This window comes from Solanum verrucosum, unplaced genomic scaffold, assembly GCF_900185275.1.
Source record: "Solanum verrucosum unplaced genomic scaffold, falcon-dt-bn FXZP01000252.1, whole genome shotgun sequence".
In the NCBI taxonomy this organism is placed as follows: Eukaryota; Viridiplantae; Streptophyta; class Magnoliopsida; order Solanales; family Solanaceae; genus Solanum; species Solanum verrucosum.
Genome location: NW_026019988.1, coordinates 365,494 through 382,907, shown reverse-complemented (window position 1 = coordinate 382,907; position 17,414 = coordinate 365,494). Strand labels below are relative to the sequence as shown.

Here is a 17,414-nt window from a genome sequence, read left to right as displayed (position 1 = left end):
GTAATTAAATACATTAATTTGGTTTTCATGACCCTGAAACAACTAAATAAGCTACATGCCAGAAAACAGAAATTCATGAATATTTGGAATTATGACCTCTTTTTGGAACCATTTGTAATGACCTAATGATCGATACTCATAGCCTCTATAAATTTACACTCCTTTTTTCGCGTTTAGGAATCGTGAAACAAGAATTCAGGATCATGAAATAGAAGACAGCACGATTAAAAAAAAATCGACATGCGACTAAAGCATTGGGCAGAAAATTAATGTAATCATAGTGACCAATGGTCACAATTATGGCCTATGATCATCCAAAATCTTTTCTTTTTATGGCTCTATAAGATCATCCCCTTGTCAACACATATTGTCAACAAAAATCTCTACCAGGAGAAAATTTTGCAAACTATTGGCGATTACATTACTTTCCACTATTTAACCAAAATCAATGCCTACTGTACATCACTATATTTCAAGTATAGCAGCCAAGAAGTCTCGTGCCCCGGAGTCCTATGAATAATCTGTACAACTAATATACAGTTCTGCACTTCCTTCTCATACTACTACAGCGATCTACTGGAAAGTAATCGGCTTCTGCTTCCAAGTCTGCAATCGATCCCCCACCCCAAGAGGAAAAGAACGGTAGCTCAATAAAAGATGTAATATTTCACTTGCTGTTATTAGCCAGCATACATATTATTATGTCTCAATGCCTCTTCCTCGGCCCCACCTCTCCCACCACCAGAGCTGATATCTGATGAAGGAAGGTTATGGTTCCCCTCTCGGTTCATAGGAATGGTGGCAGTAAATGCTGGTTCAAGGCTCTCATTTACGCTCTTAGTTGGCCTCTTCTGTCTTTTTGGCCTTTGTTGTTGCATGCCAATGTTAGGTGGAAACCCATCTATATCATCTTCCAATAGTGAGTTGGGTGATGCAGATTGAAGATTTTTCGGATTCTTTTGAGGCCTTGATCTTGGGGTTTGCTTGTCTGTGGAACCTTTCCTCTGCACATAGAAGATTATGAATCAAGTCAACACACTAACATGCATCGAAATTTTTACTATACAGTTGAGCTTGTTTGTTGTGCAACAAGAAGCCGCTAAAGGAATTATAATTTCAAAAAGAGCATAGAAGTATACATTTGGTGGCCATATTTGTCATTGAGGCTTGACATTTCTTTTTTTTTTTTTTAAAGAAAAAAACATGAATTTCTTCTCTACAATGTCGTTTACCATGGCTTATCCAACACAAACTTGGCCACATCATGTAGATGAAGGTAATTTAATGCAGAAAGAGTAACTAGACAACCCTAAGTCTGTGAAAGGGTCAAATTCAAAAACAATTATTTGATTCTGAGAAGAAAGTCGGAAAATGATCACCTTTTTATTACTTGATTTTGCTTTCTCTGGCTCAAGAGCGTCATCCCCAACAAATTCACTGTTTGTAAGATCTTCTAATGATGCATCACCATCTGCACCAATACGAATGCCTTTTGTGCCACCTTTCCTCTTTTGTCTCTCTTTAGCCTGCAAATGAACAAACACCATATTGCTCAGTTAGAAACAAGAATAAGCTGAAAAAGGAAGGGTGGGAGGAGGGGGCAAAGAAGATTCCGAACGCTATTCTTATATTCCACCTGAAGAGGAATTTCCTTCATTTTCTGCTCCAATTGTGCATCATCAATCAACAAAGAAACAACATCTTCCGGAGCCAAAAGGTCACCCTGGACATGTCCACCTGTCATGACAAGCTGCTGCACGGTGTTTTTCTGACTGGCTCTCTGCAGAATTTTCTCTTCAACTGTCTCTTTACAGATTAAGCGATAAACAGTAACCTGCAAGTGAAATAATACCTCTTTATACAGGAGGAAAAATGATCACGGGGAAGAAAGACCATTTGCTAATTATTTTATTATCATTTTCACCAGAAGAATGTAATACAGTAAACTAGAAAAAAGTTGGAATTAGGAATTTCATGAAACAAGGTAAAAGAAACACTATTGGCATGAAAGTACACCTTTGCAGACAAAGATAGGTGGAGTTTTTCTTATTGCTCATCTTAATGTCTGACCAAAGAAATGTTAGTACATCCACTACCAGATTTTAATGTAATAGACGCTAGTGAATTTTGTTTTCACATTAATAAATTTTGAGCTTCCGCATTATGTTGTATTTCGTAAGTTGGATAATTAATATAAGTTGGGGTTTGAATTTTTTGGTTCGCCCACCTAGGAAATTTAAGTGTGGGTGCCACTCATAACTCGTTTTGGGTCGTGACATTTTTCTGCATAAACCAACTGATTAGCTAAACTGGCTTCTCTTAGATGCAAGCAAGTTCTCAGTCATCTTTTTTTCTTTATGAGTTCTTAAGCAGTGTTTCTAATTTCTTCCAAAAGCAGCATTGCCCAGGAAAAGATGACACAATACATTATGTTTAGAAATAGAGTTATGTGGTCAAAAAGGAAAATGTAGAAGTTGAAAACCTACATCCTTAGTTTGACCCAGCCTATGAGCTCTATCCATTGCCTGTAAATCTAAAGTTGGATTCCAGTCACTCTCATAGAAGATGACAGTGTCAGCAGCTGTCAAGTTGATACCAAGACCCCCTGCCCTTGTACTCAGCAAGAACACAAAGATGTCGTTCCTATGAGGCAATCAACATAAGTCAGTACAAATACAACATAAATGGATTATAAGTCCCTTCGAATTCAAAACATACCGATGCTGGAAATCTTTGACCATGTCTCGTCGATCCATTATAGTGGAAGATCCATCAAGCCTCAAATACCTATATTTCCTGTAGTGCATGTAGTCCTGCAAAGCAAGTGAAAACATTAGCAATTTCACAAGTGCAAAGTTCCTTTACCCTTTCAATTTTATACCCATTCCCTAGTAATGGGATTATGTTGCAGTAGAAAACATACTCTGGTCTTTGCAAGCTGAACTGATTATAAGATAAATGAAGCAAATAGGGAAACCACTATAAGAGAATCTCAACAACAGCATCACATAGGATCTGTTTTTTTCATGCTTAGCTTCATACACTATAAATAATTTTGCATCTGGTCTCTCCAGTTAGAAGGGAGTATTAGTATTATTTTCAGCATTTTATTATTTTACTGTTTCAGTATTTTTATTATTTTTTCTATTACTACTTGTTGTCTCGTATGCCTGTATTTTCTTACTATCCTGCTATTGCTTGTCTTCATAAATGTTGTGTTTTTGCTTTCTTTGAGCCAAGGGTCTTACGGAAACAACCTCTCTACCTGACAAGGTAGAGGTAAGGTCTACGTACGCTCTAGTGTACCCTCCCCAGACCCCACTTGTGGGACTATACTGGGTATGTTGTTGTTCATACACTATAAAGCATAGTTCTTGTAGTAGTATGCCCACCTTCATATAGTATGCTCAAGAAACCACTCCATGATTCAATGTAACCTAAGTTTGGTTGGACTTCAAAAGAAAATGATACCCAAAATTCAGAATTCATGCATGGGCCAGTCTAAGTATCAGTTATCAGATAGTTCTTCCTAAATGAGCTACAAACCTCTTCCAAACATTGACATCTGAAGAGAACCTGTACTCTAAAGCACAAAAACATGGGATAAGGTACTACATGACAAACATATAACAGTGCTTACTTTAGCAAACCATGATTATTTTTTGATCAATTTAATCAGAAACTTCACAAAGAAGTTTTTATATGCAAGCTGCATTTTGCATCTATACCAGCCTGGTTAGTGAACCAAAGCATTACTGCGACCACCACTGCCCAGAGAATTTTGATCAGATACCAGTATATTTGCTTCCCCTCAAAAGAGTCTCACTCTTCTCAACTCCCAAGAGCTAAAACCGTACATAAGAGGTTCATACAGGCAATCTGCCACTGCGGCTAATATCATATCATCACGAAAATACAAATCTAAACCACCAAGGAGCAGCAGAAAGATTCAAATACCTCTAGAATATCCAACATTTTTGTCATTTGTGCAAAGATAAGAACACGGTGATTCCCTGCTCGCAAACGCTTTAATAATATGTCAAGTGTTTGAAGCTTCCCTGAGTCCTGTAATTACATAGGAAAATTGAATTTAGATACTTTATGTGCTTAAAGGCACATTATATATTAGAGAGAAAAGGAAATAGAAGGAACAGATAAAAGGAAAAGATGACATGCCGTTAGCATCTTTGCAGGGTCAAATGGTTGCATGGGCGGACATGACCCAAAAACTTGATACGTAAGCTGAAGAGCAGGTTGTGTGAGGGGTAATTCAGAGTCTATCTCTTGTATTAAATGGTGTGCGGCACCTGGCTTCCTAGGACCATTATATTCCGATGTGCGCGCAAACCCAACCAACAACCTTTTAATCCATGGATGGTGTAGTTCTTCAAGCATTTTGTAAGCAAAATTTCTATCTGAGCAATGAGCATTTATCTGCAAGATACATCTGGTAGTTAGTAACCCATTGCATACACATGTAAAGCACTAAGAGCAAACAATATAACATCACTTACAGGAGGTGCTCTTGTTCTAGGAATAAAGGAGTATATTGAATTCAAGAGATTAACATTAGATAAAAGCCTATCCTGATGTTCCATGGCCAAAGCCTCAAATGGTGCATCACCAGGCCCTGTTGCAAGTCTTGTTCTTAAAAAATTTGCTTCTGACTTTGATGGAAGCAATAACATTCGTGTCACTGCTCTTACTTTGTCCCTTCCAAGGTGACTGCAACAGAGATCGTCATCCCCAGACTCCATCAAGTCCAAAATTTCATCTAAAAATTGTCTGTTGGCTCTCACAATTGAAAATAACAATTTCTCCAATAAAGAACCAGTTGCCGAAAATGCAACCTCCATGGGTGACATATCAACTAAACGAGTAAAACCGAATGTTCCACTCCGTATATAGCCAACATCTGACTCATGAATTTCTTGGAGAATTGAGCGGTGAATATTCTCTGGAGAATATATGTTAAAGTACTTTTCAAATAATTCTTTATTTACACCCTGCCCCATAGTAGAGTGAAGCATGCTCGATCTATTAGCTGCCCGATAAACCAGCTTTGGCATCTGAAAGGGATAATATAATACGAAAGAGCAAGTTAAATAAGCTTGAAATTTCCTGATTATTAAGAAGTCCCACTAAGCCGACATTACACAGTTGTCACATGTATATATTTAGGAACATATTGCTGAAATGGCCCTAGTTGATCGAATCGTACAATATTTTTATTATTATTATATATATATATATATATATATATACACACACACCAAAGTGATGTGGCACCACTCTATGGCCTTCATTCATATTTACCCTTTTTTGACCTTTTTCTAAAAAAAATTGGTTTTGCTACTACTTTGCAAGTATCTTTGTAATAACATTAAATATATCAATAATTAATGACATTTACCGGTCCACTACACTTTATTGGTTAAGGAAATTAATATCCAACCTTTCTACTTGCTTTCTCCTGCTTATTCTTTATATTCCTCTCTTGGTCCGACTCATTTTTCTAAATCCTAATTATAAATGTATAATTATTGCATATATATATATTTTTAAAGAAGAATGATGCAGCCCTCTCCTAGATCAAGATTCCTATTTATCTACTCCCTTATTTTTTTTGGCATTTTATCTCTTATTTTTTCACTAAAAGAATGTGCATAATAATAAAAATATCCTATTTTACTCATTAGTTAAGTGCTTTAATTTACTCATTATTTCAGGTATAGTAAAAGACATAACATATTAGAACGGATGTAACGTATGACTTCATAACATGAACTTTTAAAATCAAATAAACTCCATGTTCCACCCTATAAATGGGAGTTACGGAATTTTTTAGGTACTATAAAGTAAGTTCCCGCCTTATTCATTTCAGTGTCACACAAATCAAAAAGTTATTCAGCAACCTTTTTTAAAAATGTTTTCAATTTTTTCTATGAAGTTAAATTTTCTGTTACAGAATGTTCTCGAACTCTCATGTGTGATGATTGACTTAACTTAGAACTGTGGAATGTTGTTATGAAGAAATGTTTGGTGAGAATTTGATCATTTTATTAGTTTATCAAAGTATGATGTGATTTTGGAGCAAGATGTTTCATTGGTTTTGTTGTTTATTTAAGATATTTTGATCCGGCATTATTGAATTTATTTATATAGATGCAATAGTTCTATTGATATACTTCAATTCTATGATATGCTTTCTAGCAGAATGCTAAGCAGTTTTTTAAACCCTTTTTATGGATTTAGGTATGAAGAGTACTGCTATATTTTTGCTTCTTTTTTTTTTTTTTTGAAACTGAAAGATCAGGTATTTTTGCTTTATATATTTTACGTGTTTCTAAATTGGTACGTCGCTTAGCTAACTCTTAGGTCTCAAATTATATTTTATAGAAATAGTTGTAAAAAATTACATCATATAGCAACAGTTTGGGGTGGTTTTATAACAGATATGGCCCAGGCTACTTTTGCTCCCAGTTCTAAATAGGTCATAAATTATTTAATTTTTTTTGAAATTGTAGATCATAAGATTTTTTATTTTTTTTTGAGAAAGGTAACAGATCATAAGATTATTTTAGTTGACAAGTATATGCACTTAATTGGTTTTAGGAAGAATACGGCTTACTGAGACATTATAATTACCAATTCACAATAATAAGGTCTCAATTATAAAACTTAATGTGAGAACTGAAGTTAGAGTAAGCATATTATCTCACTTATAAACTAATATTTACACCACGTCATACTTAACAGACAACATGAATATATACTTCTGAAGTGTTTGTTCTTGTTGAGTTCCCACATCGGTTGGGAAGGGTATTATTGGTTTTTCTGTATGATTTTGGGCAATTTTCACCTCTTGAGCTAGCTTTTGAAGTTGAGTTAGACCCGAGATCCGTTTTCTTATCATGGTATTAGAGTCAGACTCAGCTCAATTCATGGTATACCCGATATTCCGCCCCACATCTTATATTGTCCACGCTCCAGATGTCTAATCCTGATCGTGAGAGTGGGTGTTAATGGGGGACTCGGTTGGGAAGAATTCTATTGGTCTCTTTCCATAGCATTGGGCAATTCTCACCTCTTAAGCTAGTTTCTGGGGTTGACATACAAGGTCCATTTCTTATCAGTTCATTTAATAACGTCCCAACTTTTCAACACTAATTTCGTTAAAAGTAACTTCAGCAGTCCTCTTTATTGGAAGAGAGACAATCCAGCATCAAACATCACCTCCGAAGTCATAATATTTACCTTCAAGATGGCGATTTATAGTTTCCACACTTTAATGTAAAAATTGGCAATAATGACAACTGAATGGTGTGAAGTGGCCAAATGAGGATTATAATTGCAGAATGATATTATAACTAACTGAATGGTATGAAGTGGCCAAATGAAGATTATAATTGCAGAATGATATTATAACTAACTGAATGGTGTGAAGTGGCCAAATGAGGATTATAATTGCAGAATGATATTATAACTAACTGAATGGTGTGAAGTGGCCAAATGAGGATTATAATTGCAGAATGATATTATAACTAACTGTTAACGTTCCAGAAATATCAATAAAATAAACTAGAAGCAGATTATGCACTGAATCAGGCTGTTCTCTGTGCACACATAAACAATAATAACTCCATGAAGAAGCATAAAGAGTTCCAAACAGTACCTGGTATGTAACAGGACTTCGACCGCCAGAAAAGAATACATCCTCAAGTTCCCCGAAGGGAGCAGGAAGAAGTGAGTATGGAACATCTCCAAAATAGAAGTAAGAACTTCCTTCATTTCTCTCAAAGAGCTCTGGATGGTTGCAAACCTGGCATACCAACAAAAGAAATAGAAAATTCTTAGTGAAAAAAGAATCAGATAGAACAGTAGTATGGCAGGTCCACCATAAAAATATCAGCTGATGCAACACGAAAGAGCAATACAAAAAAAGAGATCAATCACCTTCCTTAGCTGGATAACAATATTCATCAGGTTTAGAATTTTCTTCTCGTTAAGATGCCCACGGCTGCTATCAATTAACTCAGCAAGGGATATCTTATTTTTTATTGCTTGATAAAATGCCTGCTGACGAGAACTCAACTTACAGTGCACTGTGATTTCAGTTTTCCCAGTCAACTCAGAAACCACATCCTTTTTAACCCGCCGCAGCATGAAAGGTTTCAAAATTGCATGCTGTTTGGAAGATTCAGAAAGAGAAATTCATCATGATGAAAACACTAGTTAACCAAAAAGGTACGCTAATAATATCAAGATTAACAGAGAGAAAAAGATGGAGAACTAATACAGGGTTTGATGATTAACAATCCAAACAATTCCAGACAAGATTGATATTCATAAATAACAATAACAAGGATATTTCTAACTTAATAGAAGAGAGAATGTTCTAACACCAGTAACATGCAAGAAGATATGCTAATACAATCAAGAGTAGAACACTTAGGGTGCTTACTCAATTATGGAGTGTTCTTGACAAGTAAAAAATATAAAAGATGACAATATGCCCATACTACATGCCTACTTTTGTTAAGTCAAAATGACTGAAATATTCCTTAGAAAGATATTAAATCACTGTAGGCCATAAGTCAGTTGTATCTGAAGATATTGGATTGTCTGCATTCCAACTATAAAACAAAGCTCCCTTACCAGTCGGCTGAGCTGGTGCTCGTTTAATGACCCACCATGCTCCGCGTGGTTTTCGATTCTGATCATAGAGCACAAAGAACCATCACAAAATGCAAAACTGATACATTAAAGCAATAACACCTTATACTGAAACATACGTACCCTTTTGAAAACCATTCATTAAATTGTTCATGGCTATCAAATAAGGTAGGCATAATAAAGTGGAGGAGCGCCCACAGCTCAGCCATGTTATTTTGAACTGGAGTACCAGTCAGAAGCAAACGGTTTCGACAATTGAAACTCAGCAATGTCTTCCATCTTATACTGTCAATCAGAGTACAACAGGATACAATGAGAGAGAGAAGTTATGATTAACAACTTGTTTGCTTATTTATTTTATTCTGCAGGTGCAACATGATACATGATGTGCAGATTTAAATAAATAAATGTGTCAGTGTTTTAAATTGTGACAGTTGAAAAATGTAAGTTGATGTTCTTGTCACCATTTGCATCCCCTGTTAGATCATCTATACCCGATATTGTAGATGGAAAAATAAATATAGTTTGTATATCAACAGGCATGGAAAGCAATTGAAACTCATGTATAATTCCAAAATCAGTTAAAAGGAGAAAAAGATTTCTTAAAATAGAGAAGGAAAAGACAACAGAGAAAGAACCTAAAGTGAAATTATTACTCATGGTCTGGTGCAGTAGCCGACAGTATGTGCATATCTGCTTTAATATTTTTTGCACGGTAATGATTACACATCAAGATTCAACTCAGATCTTACTAAAAGTTGATCAACTTATAACCTGGTAATGATTACACATCAAGATTCAACTCAGATCTTACTAAAAGTTGATCAACTTATAACCTGGTAATGATTACACATCAAGATTCAACTCAGATCTTACTAAAAGATGATCAACTTATAACCTGTCCAGGATATGCTCATCACATAATATGGACACTGAATTAAATGAACTAAAGAATCAAATCCTTAACTACAAATCGTAATAAATGATTTTCCTCAGCACGAACACCTAAACTCCATATGCTACAAAAAGAACTGTTATTATGCAAGTTTTTACAACCAGCTTTGAGCTAAAACAAGTAGATTTCAGATGATTGAATATGAAGGTAGAGTCCAGCCATGTTTAATCTTTACAAGGAAATCAACTATATGATTGTTGTTCCCAGCTATGTTGCTCAGACTCTTAGAAAATATCGCTGGGTGTAGTTGGATCTTCCAAAAGCAGTGCAATTTTTTTTGGAGGATCGGACATGGATACAGCAACTCTTCTTGGAGAGTCCAAGCATTATAGGTTCCCAGTAGCTAGTGTGCGTTACCACTTGTTTTATATGAAAGAAGTTAATAAGTTTGATGGCAATTAGAAAGCAAGGATCCTGGTACTCAATTAGGAATTGCTTAGCAGCTTTGGCTTCCACCACATTCCCAGTAAATGATAACACTTATTAACGGGTTTAAATTAAACAGTAGGACAAAGTTTTCAAGGCTAGATGATCAGACCTGTTTGCGCTTTTGATTGCCTGGGCTTCATCCAGCACCATGTATTGCCATTTAACACGTCTAAAGTATTTCTCATCAGAGACTAGTAGTTGATAACTGGTAATGAGAATGTGGAATCCAGCATCCCTGAAATCAAAGTTTGGTTCCATCACTAACTTAGACAGGATGAGTTAACAATATTCAACTCATGGATTTTATCTATTTAATAAATGCATGGATGATTAACCAAGAGAGGAACAAAATGCTAACAACCTTCCCACTGCCAAGAAATACTTTTCATAATTCAGATATAATTGTTAACTTAATCACCAACTGCATTGGGTAGTTTAATACCCAGATAAGCTTGGTTTCACTAAAGCATTATTGGATTCTCACATCACGATCTCAAGCCTCCCCGTGTGAGCAGTTTCTCATTATTTGGACTAACAACTTCGTGAAGTAGAAAATTGTTAACTCGAAGAATTAGCTGTTTGACATTTAAGCGATCTCGCTCCATCCTTCCCTCTATTTCTTTACTATACTTGTACATACTGTTATATTCCTAGGTACCCCAATTCAAACACCATCATCTAACCTATGATTAGCTTCACTACATCAAGCAGATCAGTTTTAAGAAGCATTCGCCTCATCAATATTATTCATCAAACTAATAAGTGCCTTGCCAAGCAAGAATGTTAATGAACAAGAAAAGAATAGCAAATCTACGACTAATGAGGGGGACATGAAAGAACCAGTAAGTGGAGGCAAGTTCATTACTCCTGTAATATATATAAGACAGCCAAAGCCAAAGCCAAAGCCAAAGCCAAATGAAATTACCGACGATAAAGACGTTTTGGATTAATGTTCTTTCGAAGCACCACTCGTTCTTGTAAACCTCCCCAATATGGAAGAGTTTTTAGATCAGGGCAGAAACGACCAATTTCATCAGCCCAGTTGTTCAAGACTGAAGCGGGAGCAACAACTAAAAAGGGACCCCATATATTCTTTTCCTGCAGAGATCAATGAAGCCAAGTTACTAGATACTCTACCAAACAGTTCTTGATTTTGATTATTTACTACAAGAACGTGGTAAATAAAACATGAACTAGATCGCTTACTTCTGCCAAATGAGCCAAGAAAGCCATGGCCTGGATTGTTTTCCCAAGACCCATCTCATCAGCAAGAATGCCATTTAAACCCTGACGGATAAAGTTGAATGTTGTAACTCAGCCAAGAAAAATTTCCAGAGAGGTTGAGCAAAAAGAGACAAACTTTCAGGAAATAACAACTTACCTGCTCGTAACAATTTACAAGCCACTGGAGCCCTTTCAACTGATAATCTTTAAGAGTACCCTTGAATAATTCTGGTGCTTGTACCGTAGAAGCCACAGGCATGGTTGACCTAAAGGTGCACCAAAACAGCAAGTGAGTACAACCCAGAGAGAGGAGCAACAAAATTTGTGACACCAAAATCTCTCAGTAAAAGAACAAAGATGATATCTCGAAGGAACTCAAAAACTCACGGATGCAATAAGTCTATGTCAGCAGCTGCAGCATCTTGCTGAGAGGGTTCAATTTCAGCAGCTTGACGCAGCTTCAGACATTCACTATCAAAAGCACTTGTCATCATTTTCTGCTTTGAAACTGCATCCTGTGCAGCTTTCAGAGCCTCTTTTCTCAGTTCAGCCTCTTCAGGATCCTCTTCCTCTCCAGGTCTAACTTCAGTAGAAGCTAACAATATTTCTGGGTCATTTATCATTTCATCACCTAAAGTCACAGCCTCAGAGGGTAAAGTTGATTTATTTTGCATGAAATGGCTGTAAAGTTCAGTTTGTGATAGCAGAAAGTTGAGCCTTTGTTGTTGTCTCTTTGCTTCACGAAGCTCTTGTTCACGCTTCAAAGCTTCTGCTGCTTCTTTTTCCTCCCTTTTCCTTACTTCTGCCTGCAACATTATAAATTTTACATTTTAGGAAGTCCTCTAGTCAAACAGTGAGCAGCAGAAACTCATGAAGAACTATGTTCATTTAGCATATTCAATCTTCTAGAGGAAAGACGACGACAGACATTCATCTTTACAAGTCATTTTCTTTAGGCATAATACATAAACGTGTCCTTTAAATTAGTTCAGCTGGCATCTATGCCCTCCAACTTTGGGTGTGCACAAGTAGGCACTTAAAGTTGAATAACCACACTTCCTATGTTGCATAAAAAATCAGTCGGTGTATCTCACGCGAATTCCCACGTAGGACGTGTGTGTCTACTTGTTCACCTTTATACAAGTTTAAGTGCCTACTTGTGCGGACCCAAAGTTGGAGAGCATAGAACAGAAAGCAGCCTACTACACTCTTCTTCCTCACATTTCCAAGAAATCTATACTAGAAAATTATATTTATGAGTCCTGAATCCTGCTAAATATATACTCTCTTATTTCAAAAGTGTATCAATACTCCATTGCAAGTTTTAGTAGTTAAACCAACATATAACCCAAAATATTGGGTGCAAAAAAACTCTTACAACAACAATATCATATAAAATAGGGACAGAACAATAGAGACAGATTAGGTGAATATATTATATCACCTTCCATTTCTTCTCTGGGATAGTACAGGATAAGATGTTCATATAATGCAGTAATAATCTTAAAATCATCAAAACAGAGAGCTGTATTTTGGTTAGTTAAGATGCAGTTAACCATGTTTGATATTTTTTGATAAAAAAAGGATGCAGGTAACCATGGCCGACTCTTCCTTCGTCCCTCCTCTTCGGCTGCTCAGGTCGCTCTTGAATAGCAACTTTCATACATACCGTAATAGCAAAAAGTTCAAATGAAATAATATAAAGAAGTAGAATGTAAGTACCATCTCCTTGTCAACTCTCTTCCAAAACACGAGCATGTCCCTAGCAAGTTTCCTTGTACGAATTGCTGCACCTCTCATCACCTTAAGTGATCTGCTAACTTTCATTTTCACCTGAAGAAAAGGAATCAACCCACAACTCAAGTAAGAGTGTCCAAATGACAACTAGCGGTGGAAATTTACAGAGTCACATGAAGAATCACACACAAATTTGTTCGTACAAGATCCAGTATTGAATAGAAAAATATCAACATAAAAAAAACCTTTTGCCACACCTACCTCTCTCTGACAAGTTTCTGCAATCCGCTTGGCATCAGTCAATTGCCTCCTATGGAAATTGATAAATATCTTATGATGTTTTGGGATTTCTTTCCTGGCAAGGTTTATCCAATATTTTTCAATCTTTTCCATTTCTTCCTTCTCAATCGCAAAAGGATCTTTCTCCAACTTTGGCTTTTTGGGTAGACTACGTTCAATAATCTGCAGCTCCACATGACCATTCAGACATAAGCAACAGGACTAGGTGCCCATATAACTATGAGATAAACACAAAAGAGAATTACTGACCTCATAGGTGTCTCCTTTCTCCAACACTTTCACATAATAAACCTGTAAGACGCCACCGTCTGACAATATGGAACGCCGTATACATCCTGCAGCACCCTCAGGCATGGAAGAAGCCTCTAATGCAGCTTCGCTGACTTGCAGACTGAATATCTGACCGGCACTATTAGTCGGCTGAGCTCGCAATCGTGCCTGAAGAGATTCAAATTGTGGCTTGGGATCACCCATTCCTGCTTGACGTTTGGGCCCAAGTTTCTTATCAGAAGCCATCATTGCAGCCAAAGTCTCCAAATCAAGTGTACCCTTGAGGTAAATTTCATTAACTTGAATATCTGACATGGTTGGCAAGTTCAATGATGTTGCCAGCTTTTCATAAGGTGGAGGGATCTTGTATGTGATGTCCTCCCCAAGATCCAAGAAAGCAGGTTCATAAATAGATCTGTAAAATTTCCAAATGTTAGGTGACACACTTTACCTTCTTTCTTCTTTTTTTTTTTTGGAGGGGGGTGTTGCTGCTGTTAACAATCCAAAACAACTTGAGTAAACATCTCAACATTCATTTGAAAAGATTTAGTGAAAGCAGAGAGGCAAACCTATCACCACCATATGGTCCTGGAAAATCTGACTGAATATGGTTTCCTAAACTCTGAGTGCTATTGTTAAAAAATTCTGATGTAGAGGCAAGTCTGACCGCTCCTCCTCTGTGATCATTTGCTGACTTCTGGTCTCTTGAACCGCCACCACCTCTCATCACAGGTACTCCATTACGAGTAGCTGCAGGGTTTGCTGAGGAATTACCAAGCCTCCTCTTATACTTTTGAATGTGTTCTCCCAGCATTGTTCTATACTTTTCCTCTGAAATATAGGTAGTATGAGCTCTGTCCCTGTCCCCATCCTCGTCACTACTATATGAAGTCCGCCTCTTTTTCTTCAACTCCCTACCAGACATTATACCATTACTCTGGTTTCCAGCCATTCCACCTACCAACCAACATAAGATGCGGCTGATTATTACAACTGCATTAGCTTAACTTTTCATTGCTTCAAGAAAGTCAAAATTGCAATGTAATAGGAGAAAGAGTGTGCATTTTCCAAGTAAAGGAGTTATCATTCTTTTGAATAATATTAGTAGTAAAAAATATTTTTTAACTCAGAAGAATGTGTTCAGTCAAGAATTTAGTCCTATTCGCCTAGTCAGTCATACTCATCACTCAAATAACAAAAAATTAAATAAAAAAAGGGAGCAAAAGCAATGTCAAGAAAGAATTTGCCTACCTGGGCTACCTCTGCTCTCGTCCTGACTGCTATTCCCATGATAATCAAAATCATCATCAAGTTGGGGCAGCTGGAAGTTAATCAAAGACTATCCAAGAAAAAATGAACTGAGAAAATCAGAAGGGATCAAGAAAAGTTCCACACTTACGTAATTAAAATTCACATGTTCCACAACACCCAATTGAAATTTCAAGAAAAATCCAGCTCAAACAAATAAAAAATCTCTAGAAACAAGCAAAATAACTGAACTTTCTAGAAGAATGCACCCAAAATAATGTCCTAACAGTAACACTTATTTGCCAGGATTTTGATAAACAAGACACCATTTTGAGAACCAAACTGAAATTCCAAGAAAAACCCAGTTCAAAATATATCAAAAATCACTACAAACATGCAAAAAAAAATTAACTTTATCAAACCCATCATCAAATCCCTAACCCACAAAATTATCCTAACACTAACACTAACTATAAAGATTTTAATATCACAAGACACCCTTTGAGAGTTGAGCACAATCCACAATAAATCAAAAATAACTCTAAACATGCATAAAGTTAACACTTTCTCAATGAATTAACCCTTAACCCATCAAACCCCTAACCGACAAAATTATCCCAACACTAACTAAAAAGATGTTAATATCACCAGATACCCTTTCGAGAGTTGAGCACAATTCACAATAAATCAAAAATCACTCCAAACATGCAAAAATAAATAACTTTCTCAAACCCATCGAATCCGTAACCCACAAAATTATCCCAACACTAACTAAAAAGATTTTAATATCACCAGATACCCTTTTGAGAGTTGAGCACCATTCGCACTAAATCAAAAATCAGTCCAAACATGCAAAATAAATAACTTTGTCAAACCCATCGAATCCCTAACCCACAAAATTATACTAACACTACCACTAATTATATAGATTTTAGTATCACCAGACACCCTTTTGAGAGTTGAGCATAATTCATAATAAACATGCAAATATAAAAAACTTTCTTGATGAATTAACCCATCAAATCCCTAACCGACAAATTATCCTTAACACTAACACTAACCACCAAGATTTTAGTATCACAAGACGCCCTTTTGAGAGTTAAGCCCAACCCACAATACATCAAAAAAATCAGTCCAAACATGCTAAAAAAATGTTAAAACTTTCCCCAAGAATTAACCCATCAAATCCTTAACCCACAAAATTGTCCTTAACACTAACACTAACCACCAAGATTTTAGTATCACCAGACACCCTTTCGAGAGTTGAGCACAATTCACTAAAAATCAAAAATCACTCTAAAGGTTCTAAAGGTGCAAAAAGTTAAAATCTTTCCCAATGAATTAACCCATCAAATCCCTAACCGAAAAAATTATCCTAAACTCTTACACTAACTATAAAGATTTTAATATCACAAAACACCCTTTTGAGAGCTAAGCACAATCCGCAATAAATCAAAATATCATTCCAAACATGCAAAAAAACATAAAATTTCTCGATGAATTAACCCATCAAATCCCTAACCCACAAAATTAACCTCAACACTAACCTAAAAAAAACCAAGATTTTAGTATCACCAGACACCCTTTTGAGAGTTGAGCACAACCCACAATAGATCAAAAATCACTCCAAACATGCAAATTAAAAAAACTTTCTCAAAGAATTAACCCATCAAATCCCTAACCAACAAAATTATCCTCAACACTAACACTAAACACCAAGATTTTAGTATCACCAGACACCCTTTTGAGAGCTGAGCACAACCCACAACAAATTTTAAAAAATCACTTCAAAAATGCCAAAAAAAAAAAAAAACTTTTTCGAAGAATTAACCCATCAAATCCCTAACCCACAAAATTATCCTACACACTACCACCCACCAAGATTTCCATATCACAACACACCCTTTTGACAAAATAGCAAAACCCACAAACAATACCTCGAGATTGAAGAGATTGGAGTACGAATACTGCTTCTTAGGGTCCATAGATTATGTTGTTGGAGCTGTGAAAACTACAATGGAAACAAGCATTTGGTGGGGCGAATGAAAAAAACAGCAAAAAACAAATTTGAAAGAGAGGAAATTTGTAGTAAATAGTAAAGAAGAAAAAGGAGAAAAGTAACCCTAAAAGAGGAGAAGAAGAGGAAGAAGAGGGATAAGGAGTGTAACGAGAAAGAAGAGGGAAGAGGAGGTGAAGACATTGGCATATGCTAATGTAAGCCAGGAGGGTTAACTTTCGTTAACGTGCGCTATAGTGACCACTTTTATTTTTCTCAAAATCAAAGCTTTGATTTGCTTTCTTTCTGTGTTGATGTGTTTTGTTGTGTGTGATGGAGGCAATGGTTTGGTCTTGTGTGTGCTATTGTATTATTAAACTTTTATTTAGGTACACTTTTTCGAAAATAATTTCTCTACTTTCGAGATATAAGATTTATACACACTACAATTTTTAGAATCTACGTATAGGATTACGTTGGATATGTCCTTATATCATAGTCAAATATCTTTCGAAAATAATCTCTCTACTTGCAAAATGTAAGGTCGATACACTCTACAATTTTCATAATCTATGTGTA

The 17,414-nt window shown here is 36.1% G+C and overlaps 1 protein-coding gene across 1 annotated transcript; it reads right to left on the bottom strand.

Moving 5' to 3' along the window:
* Positions 1-310: 310 nt before the first annotated feature.
* LOC125818608 (chromatin-remodeling ATPase INO80) lies at positions 311-17,125 on the bottom strand. Its single transcript, XM_049498105.1, has 23 exons — positions 16,777-17,125; positions 14,843-14,930; positions 14,161-14,548; positions 13,571-14,006; positions 13,283-13,483; positions 13,007-13,117; positions 11,672-12,090; positions 11,442-11,550; positions 11,267-11,347; positions 10,986-11,158; positions 10,170-10,295; positions 8,800-8,961; positions 8,659-8,716; positions 7,957-8,187; positions 7,676-7,822; positions 4,515-5,069; positions 4,177-4,434; positions 3,958-4,065; positions 2,719-2,813; positions 2,487-2,643; positions 1,637-1,834; positions 1,380-1,526; positions 311-1,004 (listed from the first exon to the last, which is right to left on the bottom strand). Exons 1-23 carry the CDS (start codon positions 16,822-16,824, stop codon positions 681-683), a joined length of 4,620 nt encoding a protein of 1,539 aa, XP_049354062.1. The 5' UTR covers positions 16,825-17,125; the 3' UTR covers positions 311-680.
* Between the last annotated feature and the right edge of the window lie 289 nt (positions 17,126-17,414).